Genomic DNA, 15731 nt, shown 5'->3' on the forward strand with positions numbered 1-15731 from the left:
ATTTGATAAAGTATAGATACCACTTCTTTAGAGTGGCTTCTCAATGGCAATTTTGTAAATATAGTTTAACGCAATGGCTAGAAGAGGGACCTATTATTTCTCACTATAGTAACTATATCGTAAACATACTATTTTTCTTTTTCTTCGATATATGGGTTAGGGATTCGAACTTTAGATCTCAAAGTTGATAGTTCAAGTTCATGTTTGTTGAGTTAAACTCAAACTCCATAGATAAATTCTAAAAGTTCATTATTTCATACTAAATATAAACTTGACTACACGAGCGTAATTCATTGAATTACAACAAAGAAAAAAAAAAAATACAAACATGAGCAAAACTTAGTGGTTAAGACATCTACTTCATTCTTTGAGTATCTTTCTATATAATTATGATTATGTCCAATGGTGAAAATATTCATTGACATGTCAATATATCCGTCGATATATTAATATATCGAAGAGTTTGATATCAATATTAAATATCATTTGAGATTTATGACATCTTTCATAAATGCTCGTAAATCATAAACAAATGTCAATCTTTTTAGTACAATATGCATAAAATGTGGCAATAACAATATCCATAACTTAGCTTGGGAGTAAAAACAACTCAAAATTATTCTATCTAAATTTTATAAAGTTTTTGAAATACTGAAATATTTGTTGATAGCGATATGTTATTGATATATTAGTCAATATATCTATAAAATAAAAACATTGATATCGATATCTACATGGATATTTTAATCTGAAATGACAAAATTTCACATGTACGTATAACCTCAATTCTAAAAGTTATATATATATTTGATCTATATTTTTAAGTCCTTAGCTCCTCCCACTCATGCCAAAGATAACTTATTTTACAAACAATTTCAAACTATCAAACTCCCCTTTACATAGACTGAAAAATGCAATTAATTAATTCTCCACCATATATCATTTAGAAGGTAAAGAATAAAAGTGGGAAATTTTCACATATAGAAAAAATGTCAAACTATTTACAAAAATAATAAAAAAAAAAAATTGTAGATACTAAGAGCCCGTTTGATAATGTTTCCGTTTCTTGTTTTTTGTTTCTCGTTCCCTATTTCTTGCTTCCCATTGCATTTTTTGTTAGAACAAGAAACAACAATATGTTTACTTTAAAATTTAAATGATGTAGAGTTAAATCTAACTCAATTATATTATTATGTACATGTTGTGATTGTAAAATAATTAAAATGAATCTAAATAAATATCTTAGTAAACAAAATTTATATTATTGTAAAATTATATGTGTTGTATATAAGAAAAAAATTAAAAATATATAAAAATGCATATTTCAAATTTAAAATTTAAAAAATATTTATATATACATATTAAAAAGGAAAATTATTCTAAATGACAAAATTGCTGAAAATATTGACAAATAATAGCAAAATATCACAATCTATTTACGATAGACCGCGATAGACATTCAAGTTTTGCTATTTGTAAATATTTTGGTTCACTTTCCTATATTTGAAAACAATCTTATTGAAAATTTGAAATTTGAAAATCAAAATAATATATAAATCTAAATATTTGAAAATTCAAAATTCAAAATTAAATTTGTTATATTTGTAAATATTTTTATTCATTTTCTTATATTTGAAAAAAAAAAATCGTATTAGAAATTTGAAATTTAAAAATCAAAATCATACATGAAACTAAATATTTGAAAATTGAAAATTAAATTTGCTATATTTGTAAATATTTTGGTTCAATATCCTATATTTGAAAACAACCCTGTTGGAAATTTGAAATTTGAAAATCAAAATATTATATACATCTAAATATTTGAAAATTCAAAATTCAAAATTAAATTTGCTATATTTATATATATTTTAGTTTATTTTCCTATATTTAAAAATAATCCTATCGAAAATTTAAAATTTGAAAATAAAAATAATATATAAATATAAATATTTGAAAATTCAAAGTTGAAAATTAAATTTGTTATGTTTGTATATATATAAAAATATATAGAGAAAAATGAAATATAAAAAGTAAGAAAAAAGAAAATAAATATAAATGAAAGAAATATAAAAAATATAGAGACAAATGAAATATAAAAGAAATAAAGAAAAATTACATAAAAACGAAAGAAATGTAAAATAATACAGAGAAAAAGAAAATATAAAAGAAATAAAGAAAAATAAAATAAAAAAGTCTCAAATTTGATTTCAAGACAATAAAGTTAAAGAGTGATTTGGACATGCTTCCTCAACAATTAGCCAAATCTTCATTATGATAAAATTTCAGAACAACTTTAAATAAAATAGAAACTGAACCGAGATACTACTTTTTGTAGTTCCTCAATTTTGATTTCATTTTTAGGAATGTTTCTCAAGTTTTAGGAACAAGAAACAATAATGTTTATTAAACAAGTCAATTACTTAAAAAATTAGAAACAAAAACAAGAAACATGAAATGGAAATGTTATTAAACGGATCCTAATAAACTTCTATCGGCATTTATCATATAGTATCAATGATAGATTTCTATCCGTTTTTATTACTGATAGACTTCTATTTACCCCTATCAACCTCTATCAAAGAAGATCAAATTTTACGATTTTACGTAAATACTTTTTCTTATTGTTTTTTTTTAATTTTTGAAAATAATCAATTAAAATACTTTTTAGGCTTCAATTTCATATGTGAGTGTGATATTTTTTATTTTTTTATTTATTTTTTTAAGTTCTAAAAATGATAGGATTAGCTTTTAAAAAAACAAGAAAAAGAAAAAAAGCACAAGGTACAGACAAACATCTCGCATTCCATTCCAGGGTCTTTCTGCAAAATCGAAAACCCATTTCCCGAAGGAAAAAAAAACTAATAAAGAAAAAGGAAAAGTGAACTACTCGTTGATTTGACTTACCATTCAACATTTTTTTTAATAATCGATTTATTAGATAAAAATAGAAAAATCAATGTCTGTTTAGTAAAGATTTCGGATTTGGTTTATGTTTTTTTGATTGAGTTCATAATTCATATTTTAATTTTGAAATTCTGAAAACAATATTTTTGTGTTTTCATTATTAGATTTTTAATTTAAAATTTTAAAATACATAATTATATTTAATAAAAATAAAATATTTAAAAATATAATATGTCATATTATAAACTCAATTCATTTTTAAAAAATTATAATATATACCATGCAATGTTTTATGAATTATATAATACTACATAATAATAATTACATAAATTTTTAAACTTGAATCATATTGATAAATAAATCAATAATAATTTATTATCAACTAAATATTAATGAGTAACTTCAACTAGTTTTATGATTTATAAATATATAGTATTAAATAGATGTAAATAATTGTTGAACTTAGAATTGAATTTTTGAATCTGTTACTAAACACATAACTAAAAACGTGGAATACAACTTTGTTTTTAATAAATCAATTGCTTTCAAATTTCTTTCTTCAAACTATCTACCAATTAGGTCCTTATATTCTCATTATAGAAAAAGTTAATTTTACGTTTAACATATAAATTAAATCACGTGTCACCAAAAATTCAAATATTCAAATCTTTCAATCCATTTTTCATTGAACTAAAAAAATAAAGAGTATTTAGTGAAAATGCATAAATAAAGTGTAAATCTTGATATATATGAATCAAATTAAAACAAAACTTAAATTTGTATCATTTTAAAATTTAGGGATTAAATTGAAATCAAACTCGAAACTTAAGAGTTAAAAATATATCATTTTGAAACATAGGTAATTAATAGAAATACCACAAAAGGTATTTTTTCCCAAAAATAAACAATAGGTAAGAAAATTTGTATACCCAATCTCAAAATCAACATTATATATAAAAAAACCTATTAAGTTATGCTGAAAAAAAAATTATCAAACACAAAAGTGAAAAGAACTTCCTAAACAAGTTTTAGCAACATTTTTGAGAAAAATGGCTAAAACAAGCCTAACTCACATGTATATAATAAACCAAAAAAAAAATTATCTAGATTTTAGAACCTACCTATTTTTTTGCACCACACCAAATTATCTCATCATAATTTGTCAAGTGATAAATTGTTCTTATTTATTTTTAAAAATATTTTAATTCATTTTTAACATCAATGATGCAACGTTTAAAATATCAATGTTGATGAAAATATCACGATATTAATTTTATGGAAATATCAATGAATATATCAATAAAATGTCAATATCGATGATATTTCTAGAAAAAATCATTAAAAATTCAAAAAATAAATTGAAATGTATATTATGTATATTATATTTACATTAGTGACATTTTGTTGATTATCTTTTATTTTTCGTATTTTTACGAATATCGATTCATTCCTAATATCGAATCTATGAAAATGTAAAAATACGGAGATATCAACATATAGAAATGTAATACTATAAAATGATGAGGAGAGAGTAATGCAGAAAAGGTATTACCCATGATAACAAAGTATATATAAAGTGTATATGTAAATTTGAAGGCAAACTTAAAAGAGTTGAGAGAAACCAAAAGGAAAAACCCCAAAATTTTCTCTCCATTTTAAACTCCCACAAAACCGAAAAGCAAAGAAGAATTAGAATTATTCGAACCTCCCCCCAAAATGAACAAATTGAGCAACTCAGTGATTGGGTTACTGAATTTGTTAACTCTATTAGGGTCAATCCCAATCATCGGCGGAGCCCTATGGATGGCTCGGAACAGCACCACTTGCGAGGCCTTTCTGCAGCGGCCGCTGCTTGTGGTTGGCTTTTTGGTTCTCTTGATTTCACTGGCTGGGTTCGTTGGGGCCTGTTTCGATGTAGCTTGGGCTCTATGGCTCTATTTGTTCGTCATGTTGCTGCTCATTGCTACTCTTTTGGGTCTCACCGTTTTTGGGATCGTCGTGGCTAGCGGTGGCCGTAGCGGCGAGCATGGAGTCGGAGATTATTCGGTGTGGTTGAGGAATAGAGTTAATAATCCTCAGTATTGGGTTACTATTAGAAGCTGCATTTTGGGGTCTAATACTTGTAATCAGGTTTCTAATTCATGGTCTCCTCTTAATTATTTGCACAGAGATATCACTCCCATTCAGGTACCTCTCTCTCTCTCTTTAAATTTAATTTTGATTAAATTCTAATTTGGTTCCTATGGTTTGAAGAAGGTAAGCTTTGTGATTTTAACAGTTAAAATCTAGTCTATGGTTTGAGAAAATTTGTGTAAATAATTTCAGCTACGGAGACTATTTAGGAGAGGTTTATCAAATCATAGAATCCACATGAGATTTTATCAAATCATAGGGACTAAACTTTAACTTTTTCCAAATAAAGAAATCCAAATTTGTAATTGAACTAGGGATGTTCAAATGACCCGACAACTCGAAGGGTTGAGTTGGATTAGTTTAATTTCGGGTTTGAGTTGGGTCCGGATTACACTTTTAAAAATTTGAGTTAAGCCAATTTCTACATATCTATCTATCTATCTATCTATATATATATTATAACTCATTTTTATTTTTAAGATGTTTGTTTGAAATTTGTAATAGATATCTTGGATTTTGATATTTAACATTTGAATTTTATGAAATTTTAATTATTAATATGTGTTAGTAAAAAAATTAATTATTTTAAATTAATAAAAAATATAATAAAAAAGAAAAGAAAAGAAATAAATAATCTGACAATCCAACCCGAATTTTAAGGGTTGAGTTGGAGACCGTATTCTAGTCATTTAGATAGTCAATTCAACTAAACCAAAATTTTGGATTAAGTTAAAAAAAAAATCTCCAACTCAACTCATGTATACTCCTAATTGAACCTATATATATATATGAGATTGAGCAAAAAAAAAATATAAAAGTATTAATATAATTAAATTTATCGTAATTCATCAACTTAAACTTTTAAGGTTCATCGACGATTGATACGAGGTGTTAGCTCTTGTGTTTGTATGGTGTAATATCATTTTTTTCTTCAATATTTTTAATCGATAAACTTTTAAGTCCAAAAATGAAAAGTGATAAAGAGATCGGTAGTTTGAATTTCTCAATCCCTATCATACTAATAATAATAAGAATTAAATTTATCAAAATCTACTGCCTTAAGTTTCAGGTTGATCCCTGATTTGATTCTTCTAAGCGAAGACTAGTTCAGGCTATAATGATGATTTATCTTCTAAAAGAAGATTAATTCAAAGTTCAAACACAACGAAGAAGAAAAAAGTAAATGGTGATTAGCTCCTACTTGTCTCCTAAAGACCCACCTAATGTTATAGTTTAGTCTAATTTTTAAGGTTCATGTCTAATGAGTCTATGCACTTTAAAAAATATTACATAAACTTTTGTATTTAATAACTTTCCAAATTTTAAAATGGTACCTTTTGGGTTCCGTTTAATAATCATTTGGAGACAGTTTGGTAACCATTTGATTTCTTTGTTTTTATTTTTGAAAATCAAACCTATAGACACTACTTCCACATCCAAATTTCGTTTTTTTTTTTTTTATCTATTTTTTACCAATAGTTTAAAAAATCAAGTCAAAATTTGAAGACTAAAAAAAATAGATTTTAAAAACTTGTTTTTGTTTTTAAAAGTTAGCTAGGAATTCAATTATTATATTTAAAAAAGATGAAAATCATTGTAAGAAATGTGGAGGAAATAAGTTTAATTTTCGAAAACAAAAAACAAAAAACGAAAGGGTTACAAATGGGGCGTTGGTTTTTTGTTTTAAAATTTTGAAAATTAAGCTTAAAAGACACCTTTTTCATCTTCAAATCTCTTCTTTTATCATCTAATTTTTTACCATTATTTAAAAAACCAAGCCAAATTTTGAAAAAAAAAAAAAAAGTAGCTTTAAATAGTTTGTTTTGGTTTTTGGAATTTGGCTAAGAATTTCACCGTTGTACTTCAAAAAGATGCAAATCATTCTAAGAATTGGATAAGAAATAAACTTAATTTTCAAAAACTAAAAAAAAAAAAAAAAAAAAGAAATGATTACCAAACGGGGTTTTAGCTTTCAAATTCTATATCTACTAGGCATGACATGATAAAATCAACCTACCCATATGACTTAAAATTGAACGTTGTGTCTAATATTTGCTTGAAATATTAAAAAGTAATAATAAAGTTAACAAACTAATGAGATGTAAAATTGGATTTTTGTGTTTAATATGTCCTTGAATTTTCAATACACTTGTAAATTTTAAAAAATTTGAATAAGTCCGAAATCTATCAGACAAAAAATTGAAAATTCAAAAACTTATTAAACACAGACTTAACAAAGTAAATTTTGGTTGTAGTCGGGGTGCTGCAAGCCACCAGATTCATGCAACGAGAATGGCCAAGACCCTGATTGCTACCGGTGGAACGGGGCACCCAACATGTTATGCTACGATTGTGATTCTTGCAAAGCAGCTGTGCTTGAGACTGTAAGAAAGGATTGGCACAAGCTCTCTGTTCTCAACGTTGTCATGCTCATTTTTCTCATTGCCATTTACTCAATCGGATGTTGTGCATTCCGAAACACCAAACGAGCTCGAGCCGATTATGCCTATGGTGAGAATCGAATGACCAAAATTCAGCCTAGATGGGACTACAAGATGTAAGCAAACTATCGCATTCTTGGAAGGTTTCAATTTTATTTCAATTTATTCTTTCTAAACCTTTGTTCTTGCAGGAGGAGATGGTTGGAGGACAGGAAGGAGTTTTACTAACACTATAGGAATCCCATCTTCCTTCTATTCTATCGATCTTTGCTCTTTTCTTTAGTAACTTAAAGTTAAGAAAATTAAGTTGTTTTTTTTTTCGATTCTAGCGAAAGGTAATAGGTATTTTCAAGGCTTTCTTTTTATGCACAGTAATCTTAGGCCACTTTAATGTCCATGATGAAAGTCTCTACTTTTTATCCTAATGTATTACCATTGCTTTCTTTTTTGCCTTCTGGATCTGACTTTGAAAATTACTCAACAGTCAATACTGACCTGTGTAAAGTTTGTTAATCTACTTTACTAATTATCAATTTTTGTTTTTTTAAACAATATATGAGGTGAAAAAGTCAAATCTCTAACTATAAAATTGATAGTACAAAGACTTTGCTAATTAGATCATTATGATGGAAGAAAATGCGTCTAATACACACTTACATGATAGATTGCCTTTGCTAGCATTTTGGTCAGATTCCTAACAAAAAGATTCAAATTAAAATTCACACGAGGTGAAAAAGTGTTATAAGGTATCAAGACGTATATAAGAGTGATTTTTTTTTAAATGGTTAAAACCACTTCAAATCATGCATGTCATAATTTAAAACCAATTAAATGTTTGATTTTTCACTTTTAAACGTGATTTTCATAGTCAAAATCAATTACAAACTATTATAAACACATTTCGAGTGATTTTGCAAGTGACAAGCATAATTTTAACAATTTCAAAATCACAATGGAAGAAACTTCCGATGAAATTCTACTCTTATATATCTCGTGCTGTATACAGATAAATCCCCAATGCTGCAAAAAAGCACAAACGAAGCAACAGTTTTTTGTAACTCAAGGACCACAAAAGGAATGTGCAAAACAAAATTGCATCTCAGAATAAAGAAAAGAGGACCTCTTCATAGTTAATCAACAAACATAGACCCTATCAGATAACCAAATATAATAATCAATCAGACATTCTCTGTTGCATCTCTTCCTGACTCTTGAGCACTTCTGGATGCAGCCAATCTCTCAGCTGCCAATCTTTCTTCCAAAGCTCTAGCTCCCCTTTCTCTGAAACGAGTAGAAATGTTCAAATTTTATGAGTATTTTCTTCTCTCCACTAAGTCCTTTACATTTTTGGATACACACATTTCCTTTATGTTCATATCATTCTTTACCATTGCTATAGCTAGTGACGAGCAAGTTGCTAACCAGTTCCACTTCCAACAAATGGAAAACTCACAGAAACTTCTTATATTTTGCTTTTGTAGCTTCCAATCAAAATCCCCTTTAAAAGTTCTGATTTTTTTGCAAACAATTGTTTTTTCTCTATTATGTCTGAGTATCTGGATTAGTTTATGTGGACCTCGACTAATCTCACGAGACAATCCGCTTAACCCTGCAACATTTGAGTGCCAAAGAGACTCGTAGGATGTTAAATCTTAAGTAGGCAGCTACTGTGGGTTGAACTCATGATCTCTTAACCCATTATCAAAGTCATGCTCCCTATTTACCACTAAGACAACCCGTGATGGTTTGTTTGCAAACAATTGTATTGACCAGTGTTCAACCAACCCTCCCTTTGAGCACTTAATATCGGGCCCGTTCAAAATTACCTTCCCCTTTTGATTTTGGTTTTAAAATACTCTAGCTTTCCCTGTGGGCTGACACCCTGTCGCCACCCTCTGTATGGTTTTCTTTTCGAAAAAGTGCTGACAACAATGTTCATGTTCATCAAGGTGGGTGGATAATAGGGGACATCTAGTGCAGACAAAGCACATAGACGATGAAAAGATGCAAATAAAGAGGGAAACATCACCACGAAGGTAGATGCGTGTAGTGAGGTGAGGAGAATTCAAAATTTGAATTTGAAATTTATACATAAAAATTTTTAATTTTAAATTTGGCACCTAATTTCTAGACAATAAAAAAATTTAGAACTCCTAATTTGGCCCCAAAAGAAAATTTAAAATATAGAACTAGTTGTAATTTCTCGCGCTGTCCTGTCTACCACAAGCCATTTAAAACAAAAATAGCTACTTAAATCAGTTCCTTCTGTAAACTATAGAACAAGCTAAAAGTGGAAAACACTTAGTATGATCAAGCTCAAGAGTCAGGAGAGAAGCAATAACAAATATTACCTTCTTCTAGATGCCTCAATAGGATCCGAACCGGGCAGTGGGGCGCTTCCAGCAGTATAGTCCTCAGCATTGTTAGGGGATTCAGATCTTCCACAAAGCAGACGATAAAATATTGATGCAACTGGATCAATGACTGGCCTGCACAGAACCATCAAGACTTAAAAGTACACTATGGACTATGGGGAGAGAGCACAGAATTCCCGAAACATGGGAAAGAGATGCTTAAAAATAGAAAAGGGTTCAAACAGTATACCGTAAAAGTTCAGGGAAGAATGTAGAGAATGCAAAATCATCACTTGGATCGCCTTTAAGTTTTGCTTCAGGTTTCCTCTGCCAGTATCTCAGATAAATCCAGCTGACGTATGTCCCAAATATTATTGTTGGAAGATATGTTGCTGCTCCTGTTGTCCAAAAGCTTACAGCAACGGATACCAATACAGCAAGAGATGGCAACCACTGCATGAAATTGCAAGCCAAGGCCAGAAGAGGGTTCAAATAAAACTCTGATAAAAATTATTCGAAATTAGGATATATCTATCTACACTTTTCATACCTTAGCTCTTAGTTTCAATACTGGCAACTCTTGATCAGGTATCATTTGTTTGATCCCAACCAAGAACCCAGCTAGAATCCCATAGAAACCAGATACAGGCAAATAACTGAGACAACGAAAAGATGTAAATAAGATGTCTGGAAAGCCTGGGGGCAGAGCGGGAAACGTGTTTAAAGAGGAGTTGATAAACTGTAAAATACAAAGATGGAAATGAATCAGACAAAATTTACTTGAGTGAAAATCTAAATGGATCAAAACAGTTTTGAGTGATGAAATCAGCAGAATGCTCAATCAGCTAAAGACATGTACTCAAGTATGCCTAAAAGGTGCCCCTGATGCACGAGGACTCGGTAGCACTTACAGATAACTTTCCTCCTGTGTAATATAGTACAGGGCAATTGCTGTGATAAAGACACATAAAGAGGTTAGAAAATTGACTACAAAGATGAATTTCAGAAATTCTCTAGAGCCCCATATGGGTTCAAGCAACTTTCCAACAAAAAGGAGGCCAACTGTGCTGACAACAACCTGCAATATATTGCTCTCAATGAGTCTAACTTCAAGTGGAGACTGACTAAAATGGTGAGGTGAATTCAAATTGTTATTCTGTGAATGGAACAAAAAATAGTGCACTACAATGTGGGTGCATACCCCATATACTGACTGTTCAATATAACCAGCAGTTAAGAGATTCCAGGCAAAAGGAATTGTCCTGCAAAATAAAAGTTCAAAGGAATGAATGACCCAACAATCGTTTATAGTTTACACACTTCACATTAAAATTGAACAACTTAAAAGTTGGTCAAATACTAATGCCATCTCTGAACTTAATCAATTCCTATATTACAGAGGAAATATTCTCACATCATACAAATAAAATTAATTAATAAATTAAGCTAGGCACAAATTTCTACATTATGATTAATAATTTTATTGTTATAGATAAGAGTTGGAGTCAATATGGACTTACCTCGATAAATCTATATACAAGAAAGTGAGAGGTGGAGAGCGTTGATAGGATACTGAATGATAATGACAATTTTGGTATTTTGATGAACAGTCAATGAGAAAGAAAGACAAATTTTTCATGCCCAATTAAGTCTCCTCTTGAGGAAGGTTACCTAACGTGGAATGCATTCATATTTAGTATTTACTGCATTGTAGCTGAATAGGCAAGTATCTCAACTAATGTACTAAGTGCTTAAATGCATGTCCACTGTAGACAAGAACTCATGATTTGCAGTTGATTGAGGTTTCATTAACTATATTATCACATCAGTCATCATGTCTTGCCTAAACTAATGGTTCTTCGCTTCTTTGGTAAGTGATATTTTTTCTCCATTTTGATTTTTGTAGCAAATTCAGAATTATTTTGCTTCTAAATTAAATATTTGTTAGGCTTCCCTAAGAGATGTGCATACTCTAATAATTAGAATGATTTCAAAAGATGACCAGTAAAAGATTGAGGTCATATTGGGCATATGCAGTTTCAGCTCTTCGTTGAGAGTAGTTTGGTTGGAAAGGAAGACTTATTTTCTAACAAAAGTATTCATATGGAGAAGTTTTCAGAGAAAAGATATTTATATTCTACCTCTTGCTGGTCCACAAGTGTGACCATTCAAATTTTGGACTTATTTTTGCATATTTGTACTCTAGATGACATGATTTTTTCTGTAATTTCCTTTTTCTATTGAGGACATCTTTCTCTATATTTCAAATCTTATAAGAATCTTTTTTCCTATCAGGAGATTAAGCCAATTCACAATGATAAGGGGTTCACATTTCACACTCAAGTAGGGGGTGCTTCTTCTAATTAATTGGTAGTGTCCATAATTCAGATTGGTTAATAGTGAAAACATGTGGTTACATGGAGGTAATACCATCTTTGGATTCTTCACTATAAAAAAAAATGTAAAAGAGTTCTAGATATCAAAATAGTTCACTCAGGCCTCTGCAACGCAAACATTGGCATCCTAAAGCAGTAGATTTTGTAGCCTCTCAAAAGGTCTGTTGCTACTTCCTATCAACATATTTTGTTCTGAAGAAGGGCGGAACGGTACTTGGATGGTTTGGCCAATAAATTAAGTAGTGGAATTGACAAAATCATTGCAATTTACAATGATGACCGCATTTCCAAGCATGGAAACTTAAGTATTGCCTAACTTCCATCAATCCCACAAGACAAGCCTGTGAATAAAGTATGTAACATTCAAAACTTGTAACAAATACCTTCCGCCCCGCCTGAAATCCTATCTTACACAGTAATTCATTCATCAGTGATCATAAGATTCTAGATTCTTTCCTAACTAAATTTCAACTCGATAAAACAAATACACTTCTAACCGAAAACCTACTGGCATTACTTCAAGAACGTACGCATCGCGTAGATGCATCCATGAAACTACATTATCTTCGCACAATTTTCACTATTGCTAATCCAAAAACTAAATTCTCCCAACAAGATACCTGGCTGGAATAAGAGCAAGATAGTTAACAACCGCAGGAAAAACCTGAACCAAGATATGCCCGCCAATTAGCACAACGGCTAAGCCCTTGCATAGCTTGGTGAATCCAGTAACCAAACCAGAGCCCTGTCCAAAGACAACAAAAAAAACAAAAACATCAATCGAAACGTCGCTGAATTTCGAGAAAATGACAAGATCTGGCATACACATTCGAAGATAGAAGAAATGAAGTACGAGATCTGAATGCGACTGATACACCACCAATTAAGAAGAGATTAAAACAAAAAATTGTAACAGAGCGTACCCCCGGAACTGCTGGAGTACTCATGGGCGGAGACGGTGATCGGAGTTTCGAGATAAAAAATGGACTGTTTTGCTTCGCCGGAGACTTTTGGTTTGGGGGGGGGGGGGTGGGTGGGGGGGTAGTGGGTCTTCGATGAAGTGATCTCCGAAACGTAAATGTGAGTGATTGGGTGCGGTGAGGTGTAGCGTATTATGCTGCACACTACGTAGATAATCCAGATCATGTTGACTTCTAATTTTTCCTTTGACCATGATTTTATTGCGGGAAACATACGTCGTAAAGTCCAACGCTTTTGCTTGTTTTGTAAGAAAACTTATATTTGCAAATTACACCTTCATCTCTTTATATTTTCAAACATAGGGCAAAAGTACACCTTCTTAATTTTCCTTTTAGTACAATGATGGTTGAAAAAAATTCTAGTAGGAGTGTTCATAGGTTCGGTTGAAAGATTTTTTAAACCCAACTCAATTATTCGGATGATAAATTTTTACAACCCAAATAATCCTTATTAAAAAATGAACCTAACCCAACCTAGAAATATTTAGGTTGGATTGGGTTGGTTCGTCATTTTTATTTAAAATTTTGTTCTAAAAAGAAGCAAAATGTTAATATGTAAAAATATAATTTAATTATTTTAATATATTGAATTAAGATTATTAACTCAATTTAATTTATAGTGATTTTTTTTATAATACAAAAAAACTATTTTTAAGAGTTGTTGAAGAATAAATTATTAAAAAAATATTGGAATTAAATAAAATTAAAATCAATATATGTATCAATAATTGTGTTATAAATAATAAAAAAATATATTTTAAAGTTAATAATAAATTCGGGTTGGTTCGGGTTATATTGGGTGAACCCATGAACCAACCTAACCCATAAAATTTTCATTTATTTGAATCCAACCCAACCTAAGTCGTACGGGTTGGGTTGGATTGATCGATTTTTTCGAATCATGGAGATTTTTGAACACTCCTAATTTCTAATATGGCAGTTGTACCATACTATATTATATTCACAAATGAACTCTACATTAATTTTTGTGAACCCAATCTATTTTTAAAAATATATCAACGTGATATAAAGGAGAGGAGTATGGAAAATTCAAACTTTGATATTCTCGAAATAGGATTAAAAAACACATGTTTATCTATTATATATATGATCATGGAAAAAATAGTGTTAGTGGTTTTTTTTTTTTTTTTTTTTGTTATTTAATCTTAGACTTTTAATTCAATCAAATTGGACTTTAAATTTAAGAGGGCGTTTGGCTCACCAATATGAATTGAGTTAATATAATATATCAACTCAATGTTTGACCCACCAACTTTAAATGTTGGTGGAGTTGAATTGGTATATTTACCAAGTCACCCCAACTCACTCTTCTTTCAATATTTTCAATGGCTCCACCTATGGCCATTTACGATGACTATTGCTGTCACACTCCGAGAACTAACTTCGGGTTCCAACAACCACCTTCGATGACAACTCCGGCGACCAACACTGACGACCACCTTTGCACAACCAATTATGACAACCAATTTCAAGCTCTGACAACCACCTCTAACGATAACTCTGGTAACTTAACTCCGAAGATCACCTTCCACGAACAACTTTGATGACCAATTTTAGGCTCCGACGACCACCTCTGACAACAAACTTCGATGACCAACTTCGACAACTACATCCTACTACAAACTTTGATGAAAATCACCTTTGATGATCAACTTTGATGACCACCTTCGAGTGAGCAACTCCGACAATCAACTTTGGGCTTTGACAATCTCCTTCGATGAAAACTTCAACAACCAACTTCAAGCTCCGGTAGCTGTCTTCGACTACAAACTTCAGTGAAAATTATCTTCGATAATCAACTTCGATAACCACTTCCAACTATTAAAAGATTGGTGACTGTTAAATTATGTTATAGGGTTGTCGATTATGTAAATAACATGATTTTGTCTACATTAAGTGCGATATTTATATGTAAAAATTTGTAAAATATATTTTTATTTAATTTAATTCACATATCAATTGATTGTTAAGTATATTTGGAAAAGTATGTAAGATATAACAAAAAAAAAAAACATAAAATGGAGATATTTTTTTTCTGGAACATTTTTTAGCAAGAATTAGTGAAAAATGAATATTTGTTATCTAATGATCCTCCAAATTTGGAGGAATTGAAAGTAAAATCGTTGAAGAAATGTGGTGGCATTCTATTGGCTGTTAAGATGAAGGGGAAGATTCAATTAAAAAAAAAAATAGTGACAAAGTAAAAATATAGAGTAACAATAAGAAGAAGACAAAAAGATAAGAAGATGATAAATTTCATGGAGAAAAATTAAGAATCAAAAGTTTTAATTAAGAATCAACAACCTACGATATATTGCTCTAGCCATATTCCTGCAAAAAATATAGTGGGTCAATTGTTGTTCATTAAAAAAAAAAAAAAAAAAAGAAAAAAAAAAGAAAAAAAAAGCTTTAAAAATTAAAGAAAAAGTTGCAATCCAAATTTTATTCAAACAGAGTTTGTATAAGACCGGACCATGAAATGAATAGTCTCTCTATATAACA

At 29.9% G+C, this 15731-nt stretch overlaps 2 protein-coding genes across 2 annotated transcripts; one reads left to right on the forward strand and one right to left on the reverse strand.

The window, feature by feature from the left end:
• Positions 1–4451: 4451 nt before the first annotated feature.
• Positions 4452–7933, forward strand: LOC120080058 (tetraspanin-6-like). Its single transcript, XM_039034612.2, has 3 exons — positions 4452–5091; positions 7293–7594; positions 7670–7933. Exons 1-3 carry the CDS (start codon positions 4621–4623, stop codon positions 7704–7706), a joined length of 810 nt encoding a protein of 269 aa, XP_038890540.1. The 5' UTR covers positions 4452–4620; the 3' UTR covers positions 7707–7933.
• Positions 7934–8441: 508 nt separating this feature from the next.
• Positions 8442–13240, reverse strand: LOC120080057 (rhomboid protein-like protein). The gene is made up of 8 exons (XM_039034610.2): positions 13152–13240; positions 12849–12973; positions 11034–11094; positions 10744–10910; positions 10383–10488; positions 10083–10285; positions 9830–9967; positions 8442–8759 (listed from the first exon to the last, which is right to left on the reverse strand). The coding sequence occupies exons 1-8, from the start codon at positions 13173–13175 to the stop codon at positions 8657–8659; spliced, it is 927 nt and encodes a 308-aa protein (XP_038890538.1). The 5' UTR covers positions 13176–13240; the 3' UTR covers positions 8442–8656.
• Positions 13241–15731: the final 2491 nt, after the last annotated feature.

Source organism: Benincasa hispida, chromosome 6 (genome assembly GCF_027475165.1).
Source record: "Benincasa hispida cultivar pf3 chromosome 6, pf3_genome.v1.1, whole genome shotgun sequence".
NCBI classification, from domain to species: Eukaryota; Viridiplantae; Streptophyta; class Magnoliopsida; order Cucurbitales; family Cucurbitaceae; genus Benincasa; species Benincasa hispida.